The sequence below is a fragment of the Scaptodrosophila lebanonensis genome, unplaced genomic scaffold, assembly GCF_003285725.1.
Source record: "Scaptodrosophila lebanonensis strain 11010-0011.00,11010-0021.00 unplaced genomic scaffold, SlebRS2 tig00000053-arrow-pilon, whole genome shotgun sequence".
Taxonomy (NCBI): Eukaryota; Metazoa; Arthropoda; class Insecta; order Diptera; family Drosophilidae; genus Scaptodrosophila; species Scaptodrosophila lebanonensis.
In genome coordinates, this window is record NW_022060548.1 from 74,753 (window position 1) to 101,239 (window position 26,487).

General features: G+C 38.7%; 7 protein-coding genes across 19 annotated transcripts in view; 3 read left to right on the forward strand and 4 right to left on the reverse strand.

Annotated features, from left to right (window-relative positions):
* The first annotated feature begins 50 nt into the window (after positions 1-50).
* Positions 51-1,054, forward strand: LOC115623483. Its single transcript, XM_030517852.1, has 3 exons — positions 51-219; positions 279-709; positions 769-1,054. The coding sequence occupies exons 1-3, from the start codon at positions 116-118 to the stop codon at positions 945-947; spliced, it is 714 nt and encodes a 237-aa protein (XP_030373712.1). The 5' UTR covers positions 51-115; the 3' UTR covers positions 948-1,054.
* Positions 969-2,455, reverse strand: LOC115623482 (histone PARylation factor 1-like). The gene has a single exon (XM_030517851.1). It carries the CDS (start codon positions 2,380-2,382, stop codon positions 1,063-1,065), a length of 1,320 nt encoding a protein of 439 aa, XP_030373711.1. The 5' UTR covers positions 2,383-2,455; the 3' UTR covers positions 969-1,062.
* A 201-nt stretch (positions 2,456-2,656) lies between these two features.
* Positions 2,657-4,655, reverse strand: LOC115623573 (26S proteasome non-ATPase regulatory subunit 12). The gene is made up of 4 exons (XM_030517970.1): positions 4,494-4,655; positions 3,350-4,380; positions 3,138-3,294; positions 2,657-3,063 (listed from the first exon to the last, which is right to left on the reverse strand). Exons 2-4 carry the CDS (start codon positions 4,372-4,374, stop codon positions 2,761-2,763), a joined length of 1,485 nt encoding a protein of 494 aa, XP_030373830.1. The 5' UTR covers positions 4,375-4,380; positions 4,494-4,655; the 3' UTR covers positions 2,657-2,760.
* A 258-nt stretch (positions 4,656-4,913) lies between these two features.
* Positions 4,914-6,627, forward strand: LOC115623348 (histone acetyltransferase type B catalytic subunit). 2 transcript variants are annotated; one of them, XM_030517630.1, is made up of 4 exons: positions 4,914-4,988; positions 5,064-5,205; positions 5,260-5,761; positions 5,821-6,627. In XM_030517630.1, exons 2-4 carry the CDS (start codon positions 5,139-5,141, stop codon positions 6,464-6,466), a joined length of 1,215 nt encoding a protein of 404 aa, XP_030373490.1. In that variant the 5' UTR covers positions 4,914-4,988; positions 5,064-5,138; the 3' UTR covers positions 6,467-6,627. The 2 variants fall into 2 exon arrangements, with proteins under 2 accessions (XP_030373490.1, XP_030373491.1); XM_030517631.1 differs by having other exon boundaries at positions 4,927-4,988; positions 5,046-5,205.
* Positions 6,628-6,784: 157 nt separating this feature from the next.
* LOC115623347 (katanin p60 ATPase-containing subunit A1) lies at positions 6,785-12,647 on the reverse strand. Of its 4 annotated transcripts, none has more exons than XM_030517629.1 (4): positions 12,219-12,647; positions 8,417-8,679; positions 7,253-8,347; positions 6,785-7,181 (listed from the first exon to the last, which is right to left on the reverse strand). In XM_030517629.1, the coding sequence occupies exons 1-4, from the start codon at positions 12,332-12,334 to the stop codon at positions 6,856-6,858; spliced, it is 1,800 nt and encodes a 599-aa protein (XP_030373489.1). In that variant the 5' UTR covers positions 12,335-12,647; the 3' UTR covers positions 6,785-6,855. The 4 variants fall into 4 exon arrangements, with proteins under 4 accessions (XP_030373489.1, XP_030373487.1, XP_030373486.1 ...); XM_030517627.1 differs by having other exon boundaries at positions 7,253-8,359; XM_030517626.1 differs by lacking the exon at positions 12,219-12,647 and adding an exon at positions 10,766-11,121.
* Positions 12,648-13,404: 757 nt separating this feature from the next.
* Positions 13,405-14,856, reverse strand: LOC115624373 (protein jagunal). Its single transcript, XM_030519047.1, has 3 exons — positions 14,681-14,856; positions 13,899-14,271; positions 13,405-13,834 (listed from the first exon to the last, which is right to left on the reverse strand). The coding sequence occupies exons 1-3, from the start codon at positions 14,767-14,769 to the stop codon at positions 13,703-13,705; spliced, it is 594 nt and encodes a 197-aa protein (XP_030374907.1). The 5' UTR covers positions 14,770-14,856; the 3' UTR covers positions 13,405-13,702.
* Positions 14,857-15,419: 563 nt separating this feature from the next.
* Positions 15,420-26,487, forward strand: part of LOC115624371 (exocyst complex component 4) — a 29,350-nt gene continuing 18,282 nt past the window's right edge. For 3 of the 9 annotated variants that reach the window (XM_030519038.1, XM_030519042.1, XM_030519043.1), the window contains exons 1-2: positions 15,420-15,613; positions 16,262-16,382. In XM_030519038.1, the coding sequence (XP_030374898.1) occupies positions 16,290-16,382 (93 nt within the window). In that variant the 5' untranslated portion in view covers positions 15,420-15,613; positions 16,262-16,289. Of the gene's footprint in view, positions 15,614-16,261; positions 16,403-25,186; positions 25,515-26,487 lie in introns of those variants that run through there. The other 6 variants (XM_030519040.1, XM_030519041.1, XM_030519044.1 and 3 more) reach the window with 6 other exon arrangements.

Genomic DNA, 26,487 nt, shown 5'->3' on the forward strand with positions numbered 1-26,487 from the left:
ATACATTGTTTCTCAATTATCGGCAGTCAAAGCCGAATGACTTGAAGAAAATATACGGCACAAAAATAACTGTTTCTTGTTTATTAGTTTGTAGACTTACACATCAATAAATAAAATGAGTTGCCCTATGAGTTTTGGCGAACTAAACATTCCGTCCTCGCGTGCCTTTTGGGACGACTGTGAGGAAGACGAATTGGACAGCAATCAGGACCCGGAAAAGTAGATAGAGATACAGGTTATTGTGCGGTAGGCATTTGAACTTATAAGCTCTTCCACAGATTGGACCTTAAATTCCAGGAAGGGGCACAAGAAACACCTATTCCTAGCGAACTGTTTGTACTTATCGAAGGACCTAATATAGAAGGCTTTGGAAATGCAGTGATAAAGGAGCAATCTTCGCGAGTCATTTGTGACATACCACCGAAGAAATCCACATCCAAATTAGCCTTCAATGCGTCTAACAAACAACTGTTGGCTGTACTGGAGGACGAGTTGTCATACAGTGGAGAAATAACGGAGCTACTTATACCATACGCTCAGGTTGCCAAGAATGTGTTCACTATTACGCTGAAGCCAAAGGTCGAATACAAGAGCGAGGAAATAAACAAGTACAGCGACGATATAACAATTGTGCGTGGTGTGGATGCCAATTTAAAAGGCGTCATAGAACTGGAGGCACCTAATTTTATTGTTGGAGTTACCGCAGGCAGTAAGTAAAACAAAATGTTTTTTGGAAGTACATATTAAACTACACTGTTCCCTTTACAGTTGCCAGCTGGTGCAAGCAATCCAATCATCCATGTAGCTCATACATTATTTACACCGACAAGTTGCCTTTAGATGAAATAGCTGCTCAGCCGGTGCTAAAGCTACTTCAGAAATTAGGTGTCCCTTGCAGCACAAGTTACACCCCACCTAGGAAAGACGATTCCCACTTGTACTCTTAAAGCAAAGAACAAAAAAGTGGATTAGCTTATTTCTTTTTTCAAAATATATGTATGGTTCAGGCTTTAAATTTGAATGAAAAAATAAACATTTTTAATTACATGCAAAATATCATAACTACACCATGACATCAAAAATGCTAAGCTTTATCTCTCGGCTACGACGATCCATATGGGCTTTAGCAATGGCTATAAACTGAGGCCGAGAGAGCAGAGAATATGCGGGAACAATCAAAGAGGATGCTAGCATGTGGAGCTCTTTGTACCCGCTACAGAACAAATCGATGCCCAATTCCAGGGCAGTACCAAAGTCGCATTCGTCAACAGCAATATTGGCGGCATTAGCAACCGGTTGTAGTTTCTCCAGCACAGCCTGCTTTGCGCTGCTGTCTTCCACTCCATTACATTCCAACAGTGACAGCATCTTCTTTAGCTCCGCATCGCTGACAGTTAGTGGGCGATAGCCTTGTTGGGTCTTGCGTTCAAAGGGAACCACAATTCCAAGACGGTGAAATGTCTTGGCCACCACGCGCTTATTACGCTCCCGTTGCAAACGATCCAATGGAGCCAACTCCACCGAGTTATCACTTATATGCTTCTGCAGTGCTTTCTTTGCAGCCGACACCTGCGTTGCAGAGAACGGTGTACCCACAAAATCATTTTGCAGGTAATAAAGGAAAGCGTCGAATATATTGCCAGCCACAAATTCAAATTCACAGCCACGCGTCATATCATTGCGAGCCACCAGCAGCTTATCCTTGTCCTGTGGCTCGTCGCGCCAGTACCCATAGTGGATTCCAGTGCCGCGACGTACGAAGACTGTTTGAAACTCGGGGGGATCATAATAGAAGCGCCAATGACGTAAGTAGTCGCCCGGCTCACCTATTTTCGCCTTGTGAAAATTTCCCGCTAAGAATTCAAATGGGCCCACAAGCTGTAGCTGAAAAACAGTCTCAATGTGCTTTAGTGCGTCCGCTTTTGTTGTATCCTTTTTTAGCGTATTAATAAAAGTCCAAAATTCGTAAAAATCTGGCGGCATCTCAACCAGAAATTTATGCCTTATGAATTCGTTAGTCTCGCATAGCGAATCGTACTCTTGTTGCACTGAAAGACGTATGCGCTTCTCTAATACTTCCATGTAATTTTTCCCAGCAATATTACTCAATGCTTCTTTGTGCAGCTCAGCTGTCTCTGACTCATATGCACCCACATCCTTTACATGCTCTGCGGGCGGATTGTGATCTTCGTCTATACTATTCCGACTTGTGTTTGGTTTATCTTGCTCTTTCCCATCTGCCTTTCGTTTTGGCGCCACTTTATCCGCTTCACTCCTTTCTCGATCGCCATCTTGATCCTTGGGAGGGTGATTGTATTTTTCCAAATGTGCCTCGTTTCTTTGATAACATTTATCCCAGTATTTACAATCTTGTTTTGGCATTTCTTAATGAGTTCAACACAAATTTTCAGTTTTCTCGTCTTAATAGACAAAGCTAACAATGTTGTAAAAGTTGTTTAAGCGAATAAGATTGTGAAAACCAACTTGCCAGCCACCCCCAACCCCCAAACAGTGCTGAAAAATGTTAAAACGCAGACGGTGCACGTGCGTCTCTTAACACCGTTTTCGCGCTCATTTAACAAAAACAGGTCAGGATAGTTGGATTTTTATTTTTATTATTGTAGTTCATTCAATGAATACAAACACTGCAAAATAATCGAGTGGATGGTTGATTTTTGTTAGTTGAACGACAAAAAAAAGTTCTGCGATTAAATGAGAAAAGACAATGAATCTAGATGCATAAATCTATATTCTTATCTATTACTCCTCTACAGCACACATGACCGAATAGACGCACTCTTCTTTGTTGATTAAATGACATGTTTTGTTGACCAACGACATAAGTTGATTAACATCAGTTGCCCAATTATTCAAAACATCAGAGGCGCTCTTCTTTGTGGTAAAGTATATGATTCCGGCGGGGCGATCTATCTTAACCCGTATTGTGTCGGTGTTGGCCAACTTCGATAGGTACTCCTCACAACGGTTTGTAGGCAAATTCAATAGCTCGCTCATACGCGTCAAATGCAGGCGTGAATAGTAGAGCGCTATAATACGTATATTCTGTATGAGTAAAAATATATAAATGTTATTCAGCTGGGATTGGGACAAAGACAGTACTGTGCCGTCCTACTTACATGCTCAATTAATCGATCTTTTAGCTCAGCAATGCACTTCTTGCCATGTTTGGTGTTATCCTTAAACATTTCGTTCTCGGCTAGCACTCGGCCGAAGTCGGCATTAAATGTATCAAAATTTATGAGCTCTTTTGACATAAATAGACGAAGAATTTCCCTGAAAACATATAGAAGTTATAGAAAATGTATGTATTGTAGCTCACACCACTTACTTGTAGACTGGAACATCCTCCAATTTCTTGTTCTTTGACAAATGCGCCATCATGTCGCTTTGTTCATTGTCGTAAGGCGCCAGCACGCAGTATAGCACAGCGCATACAAGCTTATCCTTAAGCTCAACCAGCTGAGCCTCAGTTAGTTCAACTTCCATTTCAGGCTCAGTGTCGGGCTTTTTATCATCGTCCTCTTTCTTTTTCTTATCATCTTCTTTTTTTTTGTCGTCGGTGGTGGAATCGACGGCTACCAGCGGCTTTTTACGCGGCGGTTCGGCAATAGCTTGATAGTGACGTGACGTATTCAGGAAGGATGTATCGCGATTAAGGTTAATCATAAGGTTGTAGAATTTTAATTTAAGGTCGTGCTGAGCCGGATCATCAAAGAACTTAATACTGATCTTTTTGGCAATTATTTGGGTCGAGACATTGTCCTCCTTTAGCAGACACAATCGCATTTGCTCCAAAATTAGTTCAACTTTCTCACGTTTGTCCATTGAGCCATAGGTCTCCACCTGCAACTCTTCCATAACAGCTGCAGCGCCAACGACATCGCCGTCCGCTTCCTTGATATCGGCCAATATTTTTGTAAGTCGCGCACGCTCAATTTCAACATATATTTTCCCTTCTGTAACCGAGCGCAGCGTATCAATTAGTTTAAGCTTTGTATCCTTATCAGGCGTCTTGTCCACATATGTGCAGCACTCCTGTATCATCTTCACGACGGCCTGTTTTAGCTGCGACCGCCGGCGTACCAGTAGAGAAACGTACTCGTTCAGTGCATTCCAGTTTCCTGCTTCAAAACATATCTGACAAATGGCCACGAGGACTCGCGAGCATGACACCATATCAGCACCCAGACGGGTTTGCTTCTCCAATTGCAGCATCATTTCGACAGCTTCGTGAAAAGAATCCGGATTCTTTTTTGCCATTTCCTTCGCAAATGGAATCTTCTCATTGCAAGCAGGCTCATAGTCTACTTCCATTTTGGTAATACGACCCCCGTCGAATAAATAGGTATCCATTTTGCACTGGAACAAATATCATATATACAAATATCAGTTCATTGTGTAAAAGGGTACATTTATTTTTGCTTTGTTGTTTTGGCCTATGACGATGCATCTTTGCCGCTGTCGGTACTTACATTTGCTTTGCAATGCCTCGAAATTACGCGAAGTTTGTTTATAATTGAAAATTGGGACAATACACTAAATATATGTTATTTTTGCAGTTAATTTTGCTATATTTCGAGCAAGTGCGGCCTATTTCAATATTTTCATGCGATTTCGCTTACTAATGCTGTTAAGATGGCTGCGCTCAATTTACTGTGTGTCAGTGTTCAACAGTTGTTTGGAATACAATGAAAATCATCTCAAAACCAGAATGTTTTCAGAAAATCCAAACTTAACTGAACCGACAAAAAAAAACTTTTGCCAAAATATTAAAAATAAAGCTTTAATCTTAATTCTTAAGATTAAAAAAGGAAGATATTAGAAATATAAGTGTACGCTATACAACACTCGTACAACTTTAGTATTGCACAGCGCCAATTTACTTCTTAACACCATCACCCAGCTTCAGCTGAAGCCTTTGTTTAGCGCGTAAGACTGCTAAAAAAGGGACGAGGAAAAATCCATTGGTATTTTTAAAGCGTGTGCTTGTTTATTTAATTTACGCCATCTTTGGCATAACTTAGCGAATATATATTTGACAGTACCGCTGGAGATTTACACCCTTCCGCTACATCTACAGAACTTTTTTGCGCGCCAATTTGAGACGTTCCATTAAAATGGCACAAATACAGGAATATCAGGATTTGGTGCTGGATGCACTCGAAACAGTAGAGTTCAAATTGAGTGAGTGGTCTTTAAAAACGACATGTACATCGTCCTCATAACATTTTATTACAGTACGAGACAAAGCGGACATCCACAATGATGCGTTGATTTTCCACCCGGCTATGGCCCATCAGATCTTTGGTGAATCCGAAACTATATTTGGTTACCAGGATTTGCATGTGCGCGTGTTATATACGGCAGGTCCATTGCACATCTATCTTGGCATAGAGTATGAGAAGCGTGTAAATGAGATATCTGGCGGCGAAATAAAAGCCGACGATGTTGTGGCCACGATAGCGCAGAGCTTGCCAGACGGCTGCTTCTTTATCAACCTAGACGAGTTTCTTAAGACACTCGACAAGGCGGACAAATTTCAACCATTTGGTGAAAAACTCAGCGAGTATACACATCGCTCTGCAAATGGCACCGAACGCCATTTCGAAATATATCAGTGTGACTATAAGATGTCATCATTTCTTAAGTTCTTTGCTCGCTTACAAACCTTCATACTGTGGTTTGTGGATGCCGCCTCTTACATTGATACCGATGATATGCAATGGTCCTACTTTGTCTGGTAATTAGTATGAATTGATATATAAAGCATTAAACTCACATTTTCCTTATTAATTTAAGCTATGAAAAGTATAAGAACAACGATGATGAGTATCAATACGCCACAGCAGGTTACACCTCTGTATATGAGTATTATGCCTATCCACAGAACAAGCGTCCGCGAATCAGCCAAATGCTTGTGCTCCCCCCTTTCCAAAAACTTGGATTAGCTACAGAGCTGGTGCAGACCATTTACAAGTACTATCAATCGCAGAAGAATGTCATTGACATAACTGTCGAAGATCCGTCAGAAGATTTTCAGCGTTTACGCAATTTCGTCGATGCGCGTCTTTGCCAGGGGCTGAAGTCATTTGCCCGCACAGAGGTGACCAAGGGCTTTAGTAAGGAAATGGTGCGTGAAGCGCGCGAGACTTTCAAATTGAATCCACGCCAGGTGCGCAAAATATACGAGTTACTTCGTTTGTATTACACAAATGTACACGATGATAAGGAATACAAGGCCTACAGGTTGGAGGTGAAGAAACGGCTGAATGCGGTATACTACAAGCAACTGAAGGATATAAAGAAAATGGAGCGTGCCAAAATGGATACTGAGTTCTTACGGAAAAGTGTGCCCAACATACAGCAGCGCATGGAGCAGCTGCAGGAAGAATATTTATTGGTCGAGCAGGACTACAAGAATACAATTCAAAAATTGAGCGCCTGAAAAGCCCGTCTTAATTTTTTCTCAAGCACACTGAGCAGGAGGAGGGGGTGTTGATTAATTTATTGTGTTTTTCGTTTAATAATATTGATTACAAAAACAATTTTGTTGCTATAAGTCTAAAATAGGATTCTTTCGAATAAATATTGAAAAATTACATAAGACTGCGCCTATATTTGCATATGTGTGTGTGTGTGTGTTTGTGTGGATCTGTAAGAGAATTTCCCTTTACTGTCGATTGAGCCAATTGTAAGCGTATAAAAATATGAATGTTTTATGTCATAACATATGTATGTATGCTTAACCAATAAGTAAGAAAGATTTGCGTATTGGAAGTACATATATGTATATATATATTTAATTTAATATTAATTAATCAATAACCCGTACAACTAGCAGGACCCGTACTCCTCCATCCATTTCTCGAAGCGTGTTACATCATCAGCCGAAACGGACTTCTTAGTGCGCTGCATTGCATCCTGGAAGTCCTGCAGCGTTATGGGCAAGTCTACGTCCTCCCGTCGTATTTGCTTGATCTGTTCGGGTGTCCGTCCCGAAATCTGTCGCCTCATGGCCATCATGGAGGCGTCACGGCACACATTACTGATGTCGGAGCCGGAATATCCACTCAGCTCATCGCCAATTAGATTCGTGTTCAGATTAGGTGATAGACAGACATCCCGAAGGCATAGTTTGAGTAAAGCCGAGCGCGTTTCCTCTGCAAATATTCAAATATTTTACATTGATTATAATTAACTATTGACTGCAAAAGTATTCATTGACACTTGCCATTCGGCAGGGGAATGTAAATACGTTTCTCAAAACGCCGCCTAAATGCCTCATCAATGTCCCAAGGATGATTTGTGGCTGCCAGTACCATGATGACCTTGTCGTCCTGCATCGTCAGTCCATCCATTTGAATAAGCAGTTCCGCCTTGAAGCGCCGGCTTGCTTCATGCTCTGAATCGGAGCCCCGTGAGGCGCACAACGCATCAATCTCATCGATAAAGATGGTGCTGGGAGCATAGAAGCGCGCCATTTCAAAGAGCAGGCGCACCAGTTTCTCGCTCTCGCCGCGATACTTAGATGTCAGGGTGGAGGAGGAGACGTTGAAGAACGTGGTGCCGCATTCAGTGGCCACTGCCTTAGCCATCATGGTCTTGCCAGTCCCAGGCGGACCAACCATCAAAACACCCCGCCACGGGCGTCGAATACCTTTGAAGAAATCGGGCATTATAATGGGCAGCACTACCGCTTCCTGCAGTATGGTCTTTGCCTCATTAAGTCCCGCAACGTCTGTCCACTTCACGCCCGGATGACGTTGCAGTATGTCCTTCTCCAAGGTATCGACCAAGCGCGTTTCAAAGCCCAGCGGCGAGAAATGCTTGGTCTTTGTTTTCGGAGAGCACTTGGGTGTGTTTAGAGTGGTCGAGTGCGAGTTGTCCTCCAGAGATGTCGTCGCATCCTGATCATCTGAATTGGAGTTCTCATCCAAGGAATTCTTCTTCCCTTTATGCTTAAGAGTAAGTTGCGGGTTCAGTTTGCGGGCGCGCATACGCTCCACAGATCGACTCTTTCGCACGGCCGCAGTTACAGCAGAGGCTTTAATGCTGCGCGAGGTTCGCAGGCGATCCATGCCAGTTCCAGCTATGGAGGCGCCGCTCAGATTACCACCCACGTTGCTGGCACTACCATGATGGCTCAGGCTGTTAGCATTGCTATTGATAGAGGGGAGGGTGGGCTGTAGTTCTGGATCGCGTCGTCGCAGCGAGGACACCCAGCGATTGTCTTGCTGCTGTGAGGGAAAAGGCATGGCCGTCGAGCTACTGTGCTGCTGCTGTTGCTGATGATGATTGTGGCCAGCACGCGGCTGTGGCGCCACTTCTGTGGATGAGACTGCGTTTTAATGAGCTGCGTCCTCAAGTCTGGTCCGAGATGTATCTGCTTACAAACCTTGTGTGGGCAGACGCTGCTTGCTCCGCAACGTCACATTTCCTCCGATACCCAAACCATTGGGCGCGTTCGCGCCCAGATTATTGATTGGTCTGTTATCGGGAGTCGTTTTCTTTGCATTGCCATTGCTAGAGTTGTTCCCATTCCGCATGGGACGACTGGTTGCGGTGATTTTGGTGAAGGCAAAAGGTGATATGGAGTCCAGTATCAAGGAGTCCATCATGCGCGCCATATGCGACAAGCTTGTGGGTGGTGTTGACGAGCTGGCAAGCAAAAGTTGAGGTTGGTTGATTGAGTATAAAGCCAATTCATTTTTACAGATGAAGAAAAAAATGTAAAGACAATTGAAGAGTCAAGAAGGGGGGTTGATAATAGACATTGATAAACTTGTCCCTTGGAGTAAAGGTCATTTGCCTGTATTTCTATTCCAGCCAGCATTCGCGTGCTGTCCACTTCCATGGCGGACATGCGAACCTTGGTCGCATATATTTGTTTAATTGTTCTTGTCTAGCCACAACGGTCGCTCGTAAATAAGCAAACTTTGTCTAATATTAGTACAAGTATTCTCTTTCTATTCCTAGTTCACCTACCTACTCGCTCCCACACACCCACACACATTCGTTTGCGTTTCTCCGACTAAGCGGAACTTGTACACCTTTCCCTAGGGGCGGGAGGACGCTGGCACATGCCAATGACTTAATACGTATGTGTGTGTGTGTCGGAGGAAGAGTTCATTAAACTTGGAAATAACAGGCAGGTTATTGACGCGCGATGGCGACAATTGTTTGTCGTTCCTATTGTTGATGGATTTGAGAATGCTTCATTACGTTGGTATTAAGCCTTTTATGTTTTCAGCTTTAGGTTGAAAAAATAACGCTAAAAACTATGCTACAATAATTCTTCTCTCTACTACTAATTAAGTTGCCCGTGGGCTTTTGTATTTTTTTCTTATTTTGCTTGTTCCCACATCCGGTTCGGGTATTTATTGTGCGCACGTACATTACATAACGAATTTGGGTTAATGTTCCTTCCTCCTGCGTTTGCCTCAAACTCTGATTAGCGTCAAAAACGGGGCCAACGCAAACTCATAAAAGTTGCACGATTACATTGCTAATCACACAGATCTACTATATATACATGCTATAAATCAAATGGTTTATTTCTAATATATTTCCGTACAGAAAGGCCTAATAAAAATTGAGTGTATGTATTTATTTACAGCCAATGTAAAGGAACATATAAAATTAATAACTAGGATGTAAAATTTTATTGACTTTTGATTGCAAATTTTCAAAAAACATGGAAAAATAGTAGCTCTTGTATAGGTTTTCATAATTTTCGAATTCAGTGCAGTTTCTTTTAAGTACTCGAATGGAATAATGTTCAATTGTTTTCACCAGTAGCTCCAAAAAATAAAATAAAAATCGTGCAGAAAAAAAATTATTAATAGAAACTAGTAGCTGTCTCTGGATTTTTTTTTGGAAATATTTGTAGAGAATTATATTTCTTCTGCAAATTCGGGTACGTTTCTTGTATTGGATTTAGTTACGATTCCAATGTCGTTCTTTCAGAAATTGAGCGAACTTTTCCAAAACAGGAAAATTTATATTTATTAATAACATAATATTTATAATATTAATTTATATATGTAGCTTATTTTCCGTAAGAAAATTAAATATGATTCGCTTTGAATAATTGCAAAGTTTGCAGTACTAACTATTGTCATATTTTGAGTGAGTGTTCTTAATTTACAATATCCAATTTAATGTTCAGCTACTATTCATCTTTTATTCATATTTTGAAAACTTATATTTTTGTAGGATCCCGAAAGTTTATTAGTTTACTTCAGAGCAGGCGTATTATACCCATCTTATTTCAAATAACATAAAATACGTTTGTATAGTTGAAATCACCAGTTCTAAGGATTAACTTTCCATAATTCTTAACATTTGCAGAAAAAGGGAACATTTTAATAAAACTGTAAAAATTTGGAAAAAAACGTATAATGCTTGGAGTAGTTGTGGGTATTAGCCCTCTTTTGCATAACAAATGTGTGTCACCAAGAGGTGTTTCTGATAATTTTTCCGTTGAAAACCCTCAAGCAAAAACGTCAATTTATGCAAATTCCAGCAAATGGTAATTATGACGGGCAAAATTTGAAATAAGTGTACCTTAGGACAGCCAAAGGGGTGGTCAACAAACTGCAAAAGCTTTACAAATTGTTTTAATAGACTGCTTAACATAGGAAAGTAGCACAAGGTGTGGGATATTTTCAGATACCTATAGAAAAACCACTGTCTATATTTGTTTGACATCGAAATGTATGTAAGTAGCTAGTGCCATAATTACCAATGATGTAGATCCCAGAGTGAATGGTAGGGCGTGTGCCTGTAAGTCGAAACAAACGGCACCGCCACTTCATATTCTACATGAACATTGTGTGGGGATTGTGGACGCAGTGCCACGGCGGTTCCGATCCTTTCCAGCGCCGGATTTGAGTTGGTCAGCGAACGTTGTCGCATGAAGGAATGCGAGTTACCACCGACATTATTATTGTTTGAGAGCAGTTGCGGTGGTGGACCATTGCTTCCTTGAGCGGTGGCGGCATGGCCCATCCCAAACCAATTTTGAGCATTTGTGTTGAACATGTTGGCCTCTGTTCGTAAGCCAATATTTCACGTATGAATTTAAAACACAACTTTAAAACAATACTGATCCTAAAGCTGACAATTTTTGCAACACACACAAGCGATTTTCATAGAATCGTGATTTCTTGTTGGCATATTATAATTCTGTTCGGTTCAGACATAGGCGCGTCAGCACGACGCGACGCTTCGAGGGTTGTACGCCAACTGACCACAAAAGTGGGCGAGCGTGCGTCCACAACAAAAAATAACCGACAAATGCTACAAACACAATACTTTAGCCGGCCAATGACTATTTGGCTGGTGGTTAGTTTAGCGTAGCTTGTTGTGTATATGCCTTCGAAATGAGGTTAAAGGAAGTACCTTATGTTGGACGAAGCATTTGGGTGGGTATCGGGCTTATGCTTCGGATTGTGCCATATACATATAGTAAGGTACACATTTTTTATTGGGTATTGTGGCAATTAATTACAAGAATGGTTAATTAAATGTTATATTATTGTACTTTCCTATACCCAAAAATAAGAAATAATTTGTCAGTCAAGAAAGTCGTGGGTAAGGGTATGTAATCTTCGGCTCAGTGAGTAGTTTTCTTTTCTCGCCGTGGTCAAGCGTCGGTGTCGTTAACTTTGCCGTATACACCAAGACGGCATCGATTTCTACAATATACTTGTACATATATGCATAAAACAACAATGATTCCTTAATACCTTGATTGCGTTGTGGTCTGCGGGAAATTTGGATTAAATAGCGCGCTCGCATGTATGAAAATATTTGGGTCTGCTTGCGGTTATTTTAGCATTTTCCATGCTCTCAAATCAAATTACAAGAAAATGCCGGCATAAAAAAAACAATTGCATACTATTGGGGAAAAGAAGAGGAAGGTGAGGAAAGAGTTTAAAACATTGCTTTGAGTGTTCTGTCAATACTCATTGCTTTAAATTGGAAACTGGACGACCTTGATGTCTAATATATGTAGTATATATAAAGCTGGCAAATCAGCTGCATTCAAGGCGCTAAGATAAAAATCGATGCGAGGCCACACACACACACACTCGGACTTATGTTTGTCCTAACGGCTGAAAAGGCACGCTTAAGTGTCCCGGCACGCCTATAAGCCCTTATGAATACGACAGCTGTATAAGCATCCTACTCACCCAGTCCTTGTCATGGGCAGATATGTAGAAGTCGAGTCCACGGTACGAATGGTCGTATTGCCCCTCAGCACAATCTTCTCCCGTGTGGTGCGCCTGTATGTCTCCTCACCGCGCATTTTGTTGTTTTTCCAAAATGTTCCAAAATTTAATATTAAAATATTTTAAATTGATCGTTTTTTGAATTTTTTTTTTTAGCTGCCTCTTTTAAGCCCAATATTGCCAAATGGGATGTAACAACAAATTTTGCGACTGTTTCGTGCACTGAAAATGTCAAAACTGGATGCTGGGAGAGTCCGCTAAGCTTTAACAGAGTGCGCGCACTCCCTATGCTGTCTCATGCGCTCTCTCGATGCGTTTGTCTCTTCAACGCGTGCCAGATATTGCGCAATATTTTTTGAGCTTGCGCTGGTGCAGAGCTGCAGTGCAATGTGAAGCGCCTGTTAACGCGTCAATGCACAAACAAACACTGGCTTAGCGGGCTGGCCAGTGTCCGTTTTTGTGGCTGACCGATGCATGCACTGTGTTGGTAGTTCGATATGTATGTATGCCTGTAAGTATTTTGTTTAACCCACTCAGAACGAATAAATTTATTTTGATAGTATTAAAAATTATGTAAAAATTGCCATTATAAATTACATTAATTAAAGATTGTTTACATTATTTTAAAAAGTCCTTGATGATTTCATTTCAATCAATTTATATCAATTTTTCTGTGTAATCGTATTTTTCAAACATCATTATTGCGATATCAGTGAAGTGAACTTTGCTTAAACACTCAAATTCGAGTAATTATACATACATATGTAGTAGAAATAGGGGCAGTTTCAAAAACACACACAATGTTCAATGTGCGCTCTAAAATAGTATAAAATAAAATCAAACAGCATAAAACAAGTTTAAAATTTGTAGAAAACGCTAATTAAAAACTAGTATCGAAAAAATTACCCACACACATATGTAAATCCACATATACATATATGAACATACATATATATTTATATTGTAAATATATAAAACGTTTCTAACAAACACGAGGCACGTCGAAATGTAAGTAAGCAAAATTGTTTTCTAACTTGAAGTTTTTTCTTTCCATTTGCGGGAATTTGGTGGCTTTAGTTACCTGTCGTCGTAGGTGTAGACCAAAAGTTTACTTTATATATATTATTATATAATGTTAGATAGTTTGTATGTCTGTAATGCATTCATATATAATTTGATAGTTTGATTAAACTTTAACAATAACATTAACGAGCTTTTTGTTTATTTCGAAAATAGCTTTTAAATATTAAGGACTGTCTGTACCCAAAGATGTGCGTGCTAACTTTACAGCTTTAACTGACATTATTGTTTCATTTCCTTTTCCATATTTGTGCACAAAAGAGATACTTTAACCATATCAAATTATTTACAACGAGCCTTGCATTTAATTTGCTTAGACGTTTGGCGAGTATTTGGTGCTGTACACACATTGTATTCTCACTGACTCACTGAAATTTACGTGTGGCAGTGCGTGACTTCCAGGCTTTGACAAGGGTGTAGGCAAAGTACAACGTAAAGCCGTGTATTTGGACGCCGATAAAACAGAAGGCGTACCAAAACACTCCATAGGGAAAGCCCTGAAAACAGAATAACAGATGAGAATCCCAAAGTATAGAGATGTCTTTATAACTCTCAACTTACGCGCCACACGAAAATGTCTGTTTCCTCCAACTCCACGGATTTGTCCATAGTCACAAACTCCCACACATCCGAGAAGTAGTAAATGAAGCAGTAGAGCAACGGCAGAACAGCAAAGACTAGAATGGCAATCATATATTTTTGCATCTCGCGCACCTTATTGCCACGGGCCGCAGATAAGCCAAGGAACGATGTGAGGAGTGATGCCGCCCATACATATTCCCACCAAAGCGGAGGAGGCACTTCTAGCTCTTCAATTTCGAGCACGAAAATGTCCAAACGATCCAAAATGTCCGATGTCAACTTTGCCAACATTACAAAGAACAACAATGCATGAAAAAAAATGCAGTATTTCAGGCGTGATTTATTTAACAAGCTGTTATCGCGGGAAGAGATAGAAGCAAAGGAAAATTGCATTAGTAATGACAGTGCTATTGGTTGTCAAAGCAATCCTTCTACTCCCAATAGTGTACACAAACAAGTGCATGGACATTGTAAACATTGTACACACATGCTGATGCTGACTGTCTAGCTGGCACTTTGCCCAAATGTCTGCTGCTGCTGGCCATACAAAACGTCAACGTCTGGCCTGAGCGTCTGCAGGAGCGCCAGCTAAAAACTCCCTTGCACTTACTTTTATATACTATTCTAAAATAGTATTGGCATAGCTAGGCATTGTCGCGGCCAACATCTGCATTCATTGCGCCGCGTCGTTTTGCCTTTTTTGCTGGCCACCTATAGCTACTTGAAGTAATAGTAATTAGATAATTATTGGTGGTATTAACCTGATTTGATATGTGCCAGCAACCCGTTGCCTGTATTCGAAATCGTTTCCATCGGTGCCCGCAACCATTGGGCCCCCGCGAGATGCCATTTTAGGCTTTCAATCGAATTCCGTTACACGTGTAATTTTAATTTCCAAAAGACGAATGTAGATAGACGAGACCAGTGGCAGTGCCAGTGTTAGTAACTGCACTAATACACCAGCTGATAGTAATTTAAGCAAAACTTCGATAACTTGATATAGATGACAATGTAGTTTTATAACAAGGAGCTTGCGTTTGTTTGATTCTGTTGCCGCCATATTTGAAAATGTCAAATTGTGCAGTTGTTTTGGTTGTTTGCTACAGTTGCTACCTATTGCGTCAATGGTTTAAATTATGGCAAATTTATTACGAAATTAGCATATTGCTTAATTTACTGTATTCTGATGTGCAAATATTAGTACCTTAACAAGCTGTAATTTGGTGGTGGGTTACGTTCTTTACAATTATGTGCTATGGACGCCGGCACCTGTTGCTTGTCGTACGCTTAAATCCATAAATCAATGCATTTGTCGACTGGGAAATGAACGATAACAAAGAAAAGGGCAACACAAAAAGCCTACTGCATTTAAAAATAAAATATATTTTTGTTGTCCACATAGTGGCGCATTCTAGCTCTCACTGTTTCTGCTCACGGCATTATGCATCCATGTTCGAGGCTACAAAAGCTGAAACGGTTTTTATGAGTCTTTAGTTCTCTCGCGGCATTCTTTGAAACAACATCTTGTCGCGATCTGTCAACGCGATCAAATTTTATAAAACGGAAGCACAATTCTGCGTACCATTTTGAATGCTAGTTATTGGTAATTTTTGGATTCCGACGTGCGTTATTCAATTGAAAAAATTAGAGTCGGTTGAATTGAAGTTTTTGAAAAGGTGTCTTTTGTATTAACGGTAAAAATTTATTTATAAAACCATAATTAAAAACTTTTAAAATGCATGAACATGAATGTTTTGCATGTATACTTGTAAATAATTTGGTTATACTTTTGGTTGCACTTTGTCACTCGTGTTACATTATTGTTCGCCTTTGAAGACGACCTCCGTCTGTGTCTGTCATTTTATTGCAGTTGTGGCCAAATAATTTTTCAGAAATTTTAAGCACTCACGTATGCGAGTACCGTTCACCTGCGATGACTTCCGCTCTATGCAACCCCTTTTGGCTTTCATTTTTTTTTTTTTTTTTTTGGCGCGAGATACACTTTTTTAAAATTATAAATGTACCAAATAAGTTTAGTTAATAATAGAATTGAAGATTATTGTGAAATGCTATTAATTAGTTTTCTATGAATTATGCTACATACATACAAATACACATAAAAATAAGTACATATGTACATACAAGTAATTACGTATCTTTACATACACATAAATATGTCATATGTATTTATAAATATTTAGTTTATTCTTCTTTTTGATTTGGATATAGTGCATGCCAAGTGACATCAAAAACGTCACTGACCGTTTGCTAAGATAGTACTAAATAATTTGTCTTCTTGATAAATTACATACTAATTTGTTAAAATGCCTTCCTCTTTACAGTTATACCCCCGGTTCCGGCTCCGTAGTCATGTCCGCCGAGGCAGCTCAAAAGCGCGCCTCTTTCGCGCGTCGCGCTGAAAGTTTGGTGGAGAGGGTGAGAGTTTTGAATACCATATATGAGGTATCAAGTGACCAAAAATCGTGAGATATATAATTTTTGTTAACTATTTATGCGGTTTGTGTTAAAGTTGAACTTTATTTTTTTGATTGTTGTTAGTGTAGATAGCGGCTTGTCGTTAATGTTGTTTTTCTTAATTATTTTTAAGTATTCCCAATTGCATGGTAAACAATTGTAGATTTGTTGTATTTGGCATTAGATTGAAATTTATTTTCTATTTATCGAAGAACTCGTGCCAGCCCGCATAGCTCATAAATAATTGTTGGGAAAAGGGGAAAAATACAGACTGTTAATATAATTTCACACATTTACACAAACCCATAAGCTCTAAGGCACTTGAACTGCACTCGAACTGAACTCAATACAAACATATATGTACTTATGTATGTATATACTTCGATATGTATATGTATATAATACATACATACATATCAGTATAGGGTCAAGTCTTTATTTGATTAGTACGTTGCGTGGGTGTGGACCACACACCCAAACATATTCACTCGCTTGATTGGCTTACTTGTGCTGCTTTTCTTGTATACGGTTTTAATTAATCTGAAATATGTATGTACATACATATAGGAGTATGTATGCATGTGAGTTATTTATTACAGCAACAATAGTCGAACGCAAAACACACAAAGATCAAGGTCATCATGGTCATTGATAGCAAAAGTGTTGCTCTTGCTTTTGCTGCCGCCTCCGATGGGGACGCTGACGATATCGTTGAGACTGTGACTGTGTCTGGCCTTACCCATGGGTCCAGCTACTAGATGGGACTAGTAAATTCAATATTACTTAAGGTTAGACACCTTGACACATTGGGCTACTACTACATACATATGTAGTATTTACAGGAATTTTTCATACGTACTTGTACATATTTATGTGTATTCGTCAATGCCTGCAGTTTTTTCTTTCCGCCCCTACATTTTTCGATGACAAAGCCACAAAAGAAGTGATTTAAAAATGTGGAATGTAACAAGACTCTCCGGTCGACAGCTATAAATAAACATATTGTGCAAATAGCTCCGAATTATGTGGCCATTCTGCAGTATAAATGAATGCACAAAAATAGTCGCCGTATCTTTATCATTTGCACTGGCTGCGACCAGCGCTGCATATTCTTTAGTCTCAGATAAAGCTAGATCAGCAATTGAAAAAAGCTAGAATTACCTAAGCAAACTGATTTTTAATTGTTATCAATCCCATAAAGCAACACTTTCGCTCGATACATTGTTATTATATAAATCATTTTAAAGGTACAAATTTATTCTACATTACAATTTGGGATTAATATCTTAATAAGACATATTTTAAATTACTGCTAAATGATGTAGTAGCCTGATTTGATCAGTTTTGGCTCTACCATTCTTCCTACTCTTCTTATTCTAGAGTCCTTTTGTTATTTGACCTCCAGTCGAAATATCACAATTTTCTAAAACTCTATAGCTGGTGGGAAAATAGCTAAAGGGGCAGCACTGGATACGACTTTAATTGAAGTACGTCAGGCAGTCACTTCAAGCAATAAAGAGTTACATCAAGCTGTTGCAAAGTCGTACATACGTATGTACATACAAACAAATATATGGTCTGTATAGAGTGCAGCATCAAATAAGTACGGCAAAAAATGTGTATATACACACATATGCACGGTTTATATGTATGTATGTATATTTGTTTAACGGGGGCGATGTACGCAGAGCACGCAACAGTCCGTTCACTTAAGCTTTTTGTTTTTGGACTTGGACCACGCACACGTTCTAGCCAAAATAATGGCGATGATTGTTCTGTGTTTTGTGCGGTCAACAGACGGATTCCGGTGAATCGAATGAAAAAATTTCCAGAACATAAATTTAATTTTGAACTCATGTCTCCTAAAGATGAGCATGATTAATTAAGCGGATGTAACGTGCGTCAACTACTAATAAGCGATTTTACCGACCCAATTTCGCCAATAGCTAGAACTCCGAATTTTACATTGACATGTCGTTGAAATTCGGTCGTCGTTTGATACCAAGCGGTCGCCGATCGGTCATATGGCGCCATATGTAAAAAACTACAATATTTCTCTCTGGTTTTAAAAAATTATTTTCCTAATTTTTTTTTATTTTAAGATATTTGTGTGTTTGATATTTTCCTTTCAGTGGACCTTCTTTTTCTTTTATACTAAAATAAATTAAGCAACAGGCGAAAAGGAGACATTTTTAATTCGGTATGTGCTTTATCCAGCGCAAATTGCTCCCTTATTGAAATCAGCCACTAAGCACAGAGGAAATCGACCCTTTCAGTACTACAGGGTAGCTTCTCTCAGTTTAGCAATGCATTGTGGACAGTGCAACAGTAAAATTGACATGAATGCGCCCTCTACAGGCGATGACGCCGTCTGTCACAATAACACTAACCCATTGCTGATGTTTTCTGTGTATACATACATATGTACATATGTATGTATGAATTTATGTTTGTTGTTGTCTCTAAATATAGAAACACTTTTGACGTCGTTGCTTGCGTCGTCAACAGAAAGCATTTTAATTGCGGCGCAGTCGTAAAGAAGTGCAATTTGTATGAATTAAAAAATTAAGCAATATTTGTACATGAATGAGTCTCAATTAGAGCTGGGTCGGTTAGATCTGAACTAGTTTCAATGATGGGGTCTGCAAAAGGAACTACTGAATAAGGTCATTTGGTTTCTCTAGTAAGGTCTAGTAAGCGGTTGGCAGAAGAAATTCGCAAAATAGGCAAAATATGAGTATTTGATAAGGAAGGATGATCCTACAGTTGGGAGCCTCGGTAAATTACATATATGTATGTGTATAAGTATATACATATGTACATATGTATATTGGAATAGTGAATTAGATTCTCAACTCTAGTTGTGGGAGTCATAAGACTTAATTTGTATATATGTATGTATGTACATATGTACACATACATTGTACAAATGTACATAAATATGTATGTATGTGTGTTTACATGTTTGATTTATCATTCAATTTTGAAGTCAAGGCTTCTTGTCTGCAACTCGTATGGTTGGTGGGCGACCTATGTATCTGCTCTTTTGAGGATGGCATCCAATGCCAAACGTCTTTATCAGTCGTGCATATTTGCCTTATCTATTGCCTCGAGCGCAGAAAAAAAGCATCGCATAGATTGGATTGCAAATAGCAACAACAAATACGCACAACAAGAACAAGAGAGGCGACGGTAAATAACGAAGGCAGCCACAACCACAGCCATAGCTATAGCAGCAGGAACGCGAACATAACGAGCAAAATAAATGAACGATAAAAAGCTAATAAAGACAAAATAAATAAACGCGTGTTTCGCATGCGTGTGAGAGAAGCAAACAAATTTACGTTGGAGCGTAGGAAATACAAAAAAGAAAGCATTGCACATTGGTCTGAATAGCTCTCATTTATTGGAAAAATATCAATTGAAATTGGCATAAAGACAAGTATATATTTATTGGTATATTTCGGGGAGACTGCTCAGCATGTAAAGACTAAGAATTTTGAACAACACGTACAATAAGTAATCAAAAATAATTAAAAAATTTACAAACGTAAATAGTTATTTGCATATTTTTGGATTGTTCAATTGTTTTTAAATTAAATTAAATTATAGCTTGGAAGGTGCTTATTCTTGAAAATTGTAATACCATTCAATTGAAAAATACCATTTTAACTTTTCAAAAAATTACGAAATGGGGATATGCAAAGGTCAGTTTATCATCAGTTATTTCCTTCTTGATTTTTCATATTTCAAATAAATTTTTCTTCTTTGAAAAATTGTAAAAAAGATATTGGATTGTATAGATTAGATTAAAAATTTTAAACTTAATTCCCAACACTAATTTAGTTGAAGGTTAAGTTTTATAAAAAGATATGACAACATTTTACATGAGAAGCGTTGAAATAATGATGGGCAAAGAATATAACTTGGATAACATTGCATTTTTTGTTTTGTAAAAACCAGTGTGCTTTTGCCAAAAGCCTAATTCATACCAGCTACGCATCAACATTACATCACATCTCAATCCACATCCAGATCCGTTAGAGGGAAAAGACGACGACAATCTTAAAGGTGAACTTCGCCATTTGTTGGCTCTGACGGCTGCCATCGTCGCTGTTCTCACGTCCCGAAATGTCGCTTGCTTGTTGCACGTGTGTTTGAGGAAGCTTTTACACCATGGCATCCTTTCTGTGTTTGTGTTCGTGAGCAACATACTTATGTACATATGTTTACTTATAATTCCGTTTTAAATCCATTGACTTCAAGTGTCGAAGTGGGCTTCCATTAAAGAGCATTAAAGGTGCGCAAAAAATACGTCTTGGACATGACCCTAACCTGAGAGAATGGCTTAGATAGTAATGCTTCTCAATTTATTTATTTTCAATTCAAGATTTACATATACTAGTACATACATATACACATATTATTCCAATCGAAATACACATAAGCAGCCCGCCGTTTTTGGCACTTATGCCGATCCCATTTTTTTAGCACATGAATTTTTCATTTGCCCACTGAAAAATTTGCATTCAAGAAAATATATTTTTCGGCTTTTGATGTTGGCATATACAATAATTGCTTTGCATATTTAATTCAATCTTATTAAATTCTTTGCTGTTGCTCTGCTTATGGAATTTAACAAAAGAATTGCCAAAATTACACATACGCCGTGTTGTTCGATATAAAGGTACATATACAATATACATAATCCTTTATTTCCGTAAAACGCAAAAGTGGCTGGTAACAACAATTTAAATGCTAGGTTTTTATTTCGACAGCTGTTTTAATTAAAACGAGCAACCAAAAGGTAAAACAAAAACAACAACAAAAAGCAATGTGCGGAGGCACAAAGAAATTAAAAGTAAAAGTGCCAAGCCATGTTGAGAAACAACAGCAAGAATAAGAATAGCGACAACAATTGCGACAGAAGCTACAACATTGTCAGTATAAATAATACCGACTGCTAAATAAAGATTGGAGCGCAGCTGACTTTTGTATACCCTGTATCTCCCTAATAATTCAAGAAAAAACTATTATTAAAATTAAATCATCATGGTGTTTAGTTAAGTGATTATTTGTTATTATTTTCGATTTCATTTAAACTTTAAACTCTCTTCATTTAAAACATATTTGATTGTGAAAGTTAATAAATCAATTATTTGATTATAATTCAATTGTAGGTAGAAAGGCGCTAAAATAATTATCTCGATTTGTGTTTAATAAAATAGAGATGGAAATCCCAGCTGGAGTTCGGGTAGCCAATATCACTTACCCTTCAATAATAAATAGTAAAATTTTGGCATTAAATTATCATGCTCGATAAAGATTATTAGAAAGAAAATAAAGAGTTTACGTTCATATACTAGGTACTACTACTATCAACAGACTATTCGAAATCAATATTCTACAGGGAATGAAAACGCCAACGACGGTGTCGGTTACAATTACCAAGGCAGGTGAAATACCGACAAACAACACACATACATATAAATGTACAAGCTGACAAAGAAAGCGATTTATGTATGCAGGCGAGAGGCATAAAACGGCACAAAAGACGCCTGTTACTTAAGCGGTTTGATGAAAGGCGTTGCAAGCTGCAGACAATGGTAAAATGAAAGAGGGCCATGGGAGGGGCATCTGGGCCAGTCAGCACAAAGTAGTTGTGCGTGTGTGGCTGGGTGTGGCATGCTTGAAGGCGCCACTTAAAGAGAAACTGCAGCAACAAGAACCTGCTATTAAGCGGATTGCCGTCGCCAGGAAATGTATGTAACAACTCAACTCATATTTAAATGGGCCATAAACTAAACGCTCAATATGCATCAGTTTTATAAATGATGCGCAACAGCTAAGGGGCTTTACATTCGCAGTTAAGCTTCGGTGTAACGAACTCTACTAGTGAGCAGTAAATCAAATACAACACCCCGTTGTAACTCTTTAAAATACCAAATGAACTTGTTAATATCTTTCGAGTATTCCGTTTGCTTATGAAACAATTTTTGCTTTACAAATATAGAACTATTTTAATATTTACATGAAATAATAAGCCAGAAGAAGAAATATTTAACATAAAATCTACCTTAAAACCCAAGCTCTGTATCAATATATGGGTAGAAGTCTTTTAAATTAATATTTTTAATATAAGTAACAAAAAACTATTTTAAATTTGAAAGGAAATTATTACAATCTGAATTGAACGTTTTAGTAATTGGCCTATCTTGTTTATATAGTACATATATCGACGTATAATGCACAAAAGTTGTTGACGCTTTTGAAAATAGTTTAATATATGTTTAAACACATCAAAGCATATATTAAGAACATAGGCTGTCCAGTAATTTTTGTATTTTTTCAAACAATTCAATGTGGACAAAGTGTTTTACAGTCAATATAGTCTTGGGCACTTTTTTATTTATTAAAATATCAATTTGTGATAAATTTTTCAAGTTGTATCATCCTTCTTATTTATAGAACTTTTAAACATATGGGTATATTAATTAAACAATTAAATGAAACAATTAAACCATTTATTTGAAAATATGTTATGTTTTTCTACTTTATTGTAAGTGTAATTCTGATTGAATTGCTCTTAGCAGTAAAATCAGACATTATTTGTTGATTAATTGATATATGTGCATGTGATTTGATTAATGTATATTTGTTTTTATGTTATAATGTTCTTTAAAAATTATTCGATAAGTACCAAAGGCTTCACTGTACTTGCCATAATATGTTATGTTCGCGCGCAAATAGGTAGATGTGGCCCCTGGCATTGTGCAGCACTTTTTCCTCGCAAGAATTAAATATACCCACGTATACACACAAGCGCATATAGTATGTAGAAATATGTACTCAGCTGTGTGTGTGTGTATAGCTGCGTATAGCAGCTAGCTCTGTGAATTCATTGTGCTGCGTCATTGTCAGGAAAACTCATCAGACTTATGGCCATGCCACGTTCATTGATGCCAGTGGTAGAGGCAGCTGTAAAGCTTTATCATCATTATCATCAGTGTGAGCATAGCATTGGGGAGGGGGGCGAAACCTCCAACCAAACACCGACTACCAACCAAGCGAGCAACCAAGCGACCACGTTATTGTCCCTCGCCTTGGCCATTGTTTGTTGGCGCTTAGCTTCGCATTTTTTTGTGCGCTATGCAAATAGTTGTCTTTTTTCTTTTCTGTCCGTCTTCTAGCTTTTCTTTTGCTGACCGATTTTGCTCTACAATTTGGCCATTGTGCTGAAAAAAAAGAGGTGGCGGCCCACGCCTTCGCCTGCTTGCCGGCTTGACCTAGGATACACGCAATTCTAATGCGCAAATTCATTGAGTCGCGTATCGGGGTGGCTTCGGGGATGTGGACAGATTGTGGACTGTAAGGAGGCGGTTGGGGCGTTGGATGCTTTTACCGCCTGCTGCTAAATTAGCACATCAAAACAAAAAGGCGCGCAGAAGAATTGTGAGCGCAACAATAACAACTATAAGTAATGGGGTGAAACTCTCAGCACAAGAATGTCAGAGAAACGAAACTTTTCTTTGCGTTCTATATACACAGACAAAAACCAACACATACATACATATGTACATATATAACGAATCTCCCACGCTTTTCTTGTAATGCTGTGCGCGCAAAAGTAGGCAACGATACATTGAGTTGTAGTGCCGTCGAGCGTTGCCAGACTGAAAAAATGTACCGTTCTCTGTTTAATATTAAATGTATATGTTTTTTCTTAAATCAAAAGCGCAATTTTTTTGAACTTTTTTCGCTTATTTATAGCCACTAGAGATACTTTATTTTTATTTTTTGTTTTAAAGCAATATTTTAAATGCTTTTATATATTTTTCGTAGTTGGCAGCGTCACAAGCACACACCTGCCCAGCTAACTGCCCTACGTCAATGTTTTAGCAGACCAGCGAATAGCCCCCTCCTCACATCAGTCTCTTCTCCGCCATTGCGCCATTGTGTGCCACCATTTATTGCGATACAGCCACCGCCATCTCACATTCCGTCACATCTACACACATACATACGAGTACACTTAGAAAAAGGGGATGTTTTTAGTTCTAAAAGAAAAGCGATTGGTGTAAGCCGGTGTCAACAACTAAATGCTATATTTAAGTACGGTTTTTATGTTTATTACTTTAGTACACCTAATTCTGTTTTTACACGGTTTGAAAATTTGCATATGATCAATGTCTTTTTTTACACGACTTTTTTAGAAACCAATCTATCGTGTAAAAACAGAATTAGGTGTACAGTGTACACCCAATTCTTAGGTGTAAGTATATGTATTTTAATCTTAGCGACTACCATGATTACAACAGGATTAATGAGACATTACGAAACTTTTAATATTATAATGGCTCAATGCTGTTATCTCGTACACACATAATTCATTAGAATGCTATTTCTTGTAAATATTTTTAAAAATAATATCATTTGCCCATATTATTGGAAAGTATTCCTGCTTACTTGATATTAACAATGATCAGTAACTAATAACGAGTAAATCACTTTTTCTACACAAATGATTAATTTATTTGAGTTGATACTTAATATTTCAGGCTGATTCAAAAAAATTAAGTATTCCCCGAGTGTTTCAGTGTACCTACGCACAGCAACATTTGAGCGCTTTAATTTTTGTTGCCCATTTTCACTTTTGCCACATTTTGTTTTGCTCCTCTTCGCAGTCGTTGCGTGAGAGGCGAGCTCTCGACGCTCGTGGCGCTTCGTTAAAGTTCGTTTACCAGCTTGGCGCTCGGGGTTGCGCTTTATGCACACTAGGCTGATAAGAGCTGGCACAGTCGTCGTTGAGGGCTCGTTGCAAGCAGCGCGCAGTTGGTAGAACGTTGACATTACCGTTATTGAATCGAATTCGCTGACCAATTTTGTAATTTGTGCTGATGCTCCTGTGCGCCCATTAGATGAAAAGTGCGAGACGTTTGTGAGTCTTAAGATACGCAAGAAATTCTGTCTTTACCGTGTGGCGAGTCGCGAGTTGTTCCCATTTAACTTGAGCTGAAATAACTTTGCGTCAGCATGTCCAAGCCGAGTACACCTCAGCATAGTGCCGCAGGTGCGACCGCTGGCGGAGCAAGTCCCAGCAGCAGCAACGAGAAAGTTAGCGTAAGTTTTGGTGCCACTCGACCCACTCTATTTATGACTTTATTGGTGGCTTCTGAAGCTGCTTAAAGCCGTTAAAAAAGTTAATTTTTCTCATTTGTTGCAACAAACTTAACAGAAATAGTCATAAATTCAAATTTATTCATGTTTTGTTGGTTCGATGGTCTGCGCCTAAGAGGTATGCAACACATTTTTCCCACCAGTCTGATCATGGGTACCGATTTCCACACTACCCTCATTGTGTCCAAAACGTGTGAACGTGAACTCGACTTGAATGCGTGTTTAAATATGCTCCTTTGATTGCAATCCACACGCCGTGTATGTTGAATGAGTTACGAGTGTGTTTAATTATGTGAAAGCGGTGGCATCTGTGCATGGCTGTGTGTGTTTTTGCTGGATACCCATATTCGTTCTGCTATTCGGGATGCAACTGCAAAAACACCCACACAGAAGTACACTCGCGTACACTTACTCCGACACATAACCATTATACATATTTCATGGCACACTAGTACGTGACACAAGGCCCAGGCGTGCAGAAGGCAGCAGCATCCGCATATGTGCATCTAACTACATATTTCCTGCCACATTGTACACAACTGTACCGCATAAACATTACGAATAGGGTCTCGAAGTCGTGTTCTTTTTTCTCTGATTTTGAACATTACAAAAGACGAACTAATGCAAAACAAACACACAATTTTTTGCATCATTTTTTGTTTAAATTGTTTTGTAATCCTGCATCTCCCAATATGCTGACAGTGCTGTGGCTGGCAATGCACTTTTTGTGTGGTTGTTGTGTGGATGACACTGGCAGATGCTAGTTTTATTGTTGCATTCAAATTTCCGAGTATTGTGTGTGTGTGTGTTTTAAGGATGTTTCTGCAAGTCTGAAGATTTTGATAACAACTTTAATGGTAATCTTAATTTGTGTGCCATTTATGTGGCCATGAAACTGATATACAAAAGCGTTTTT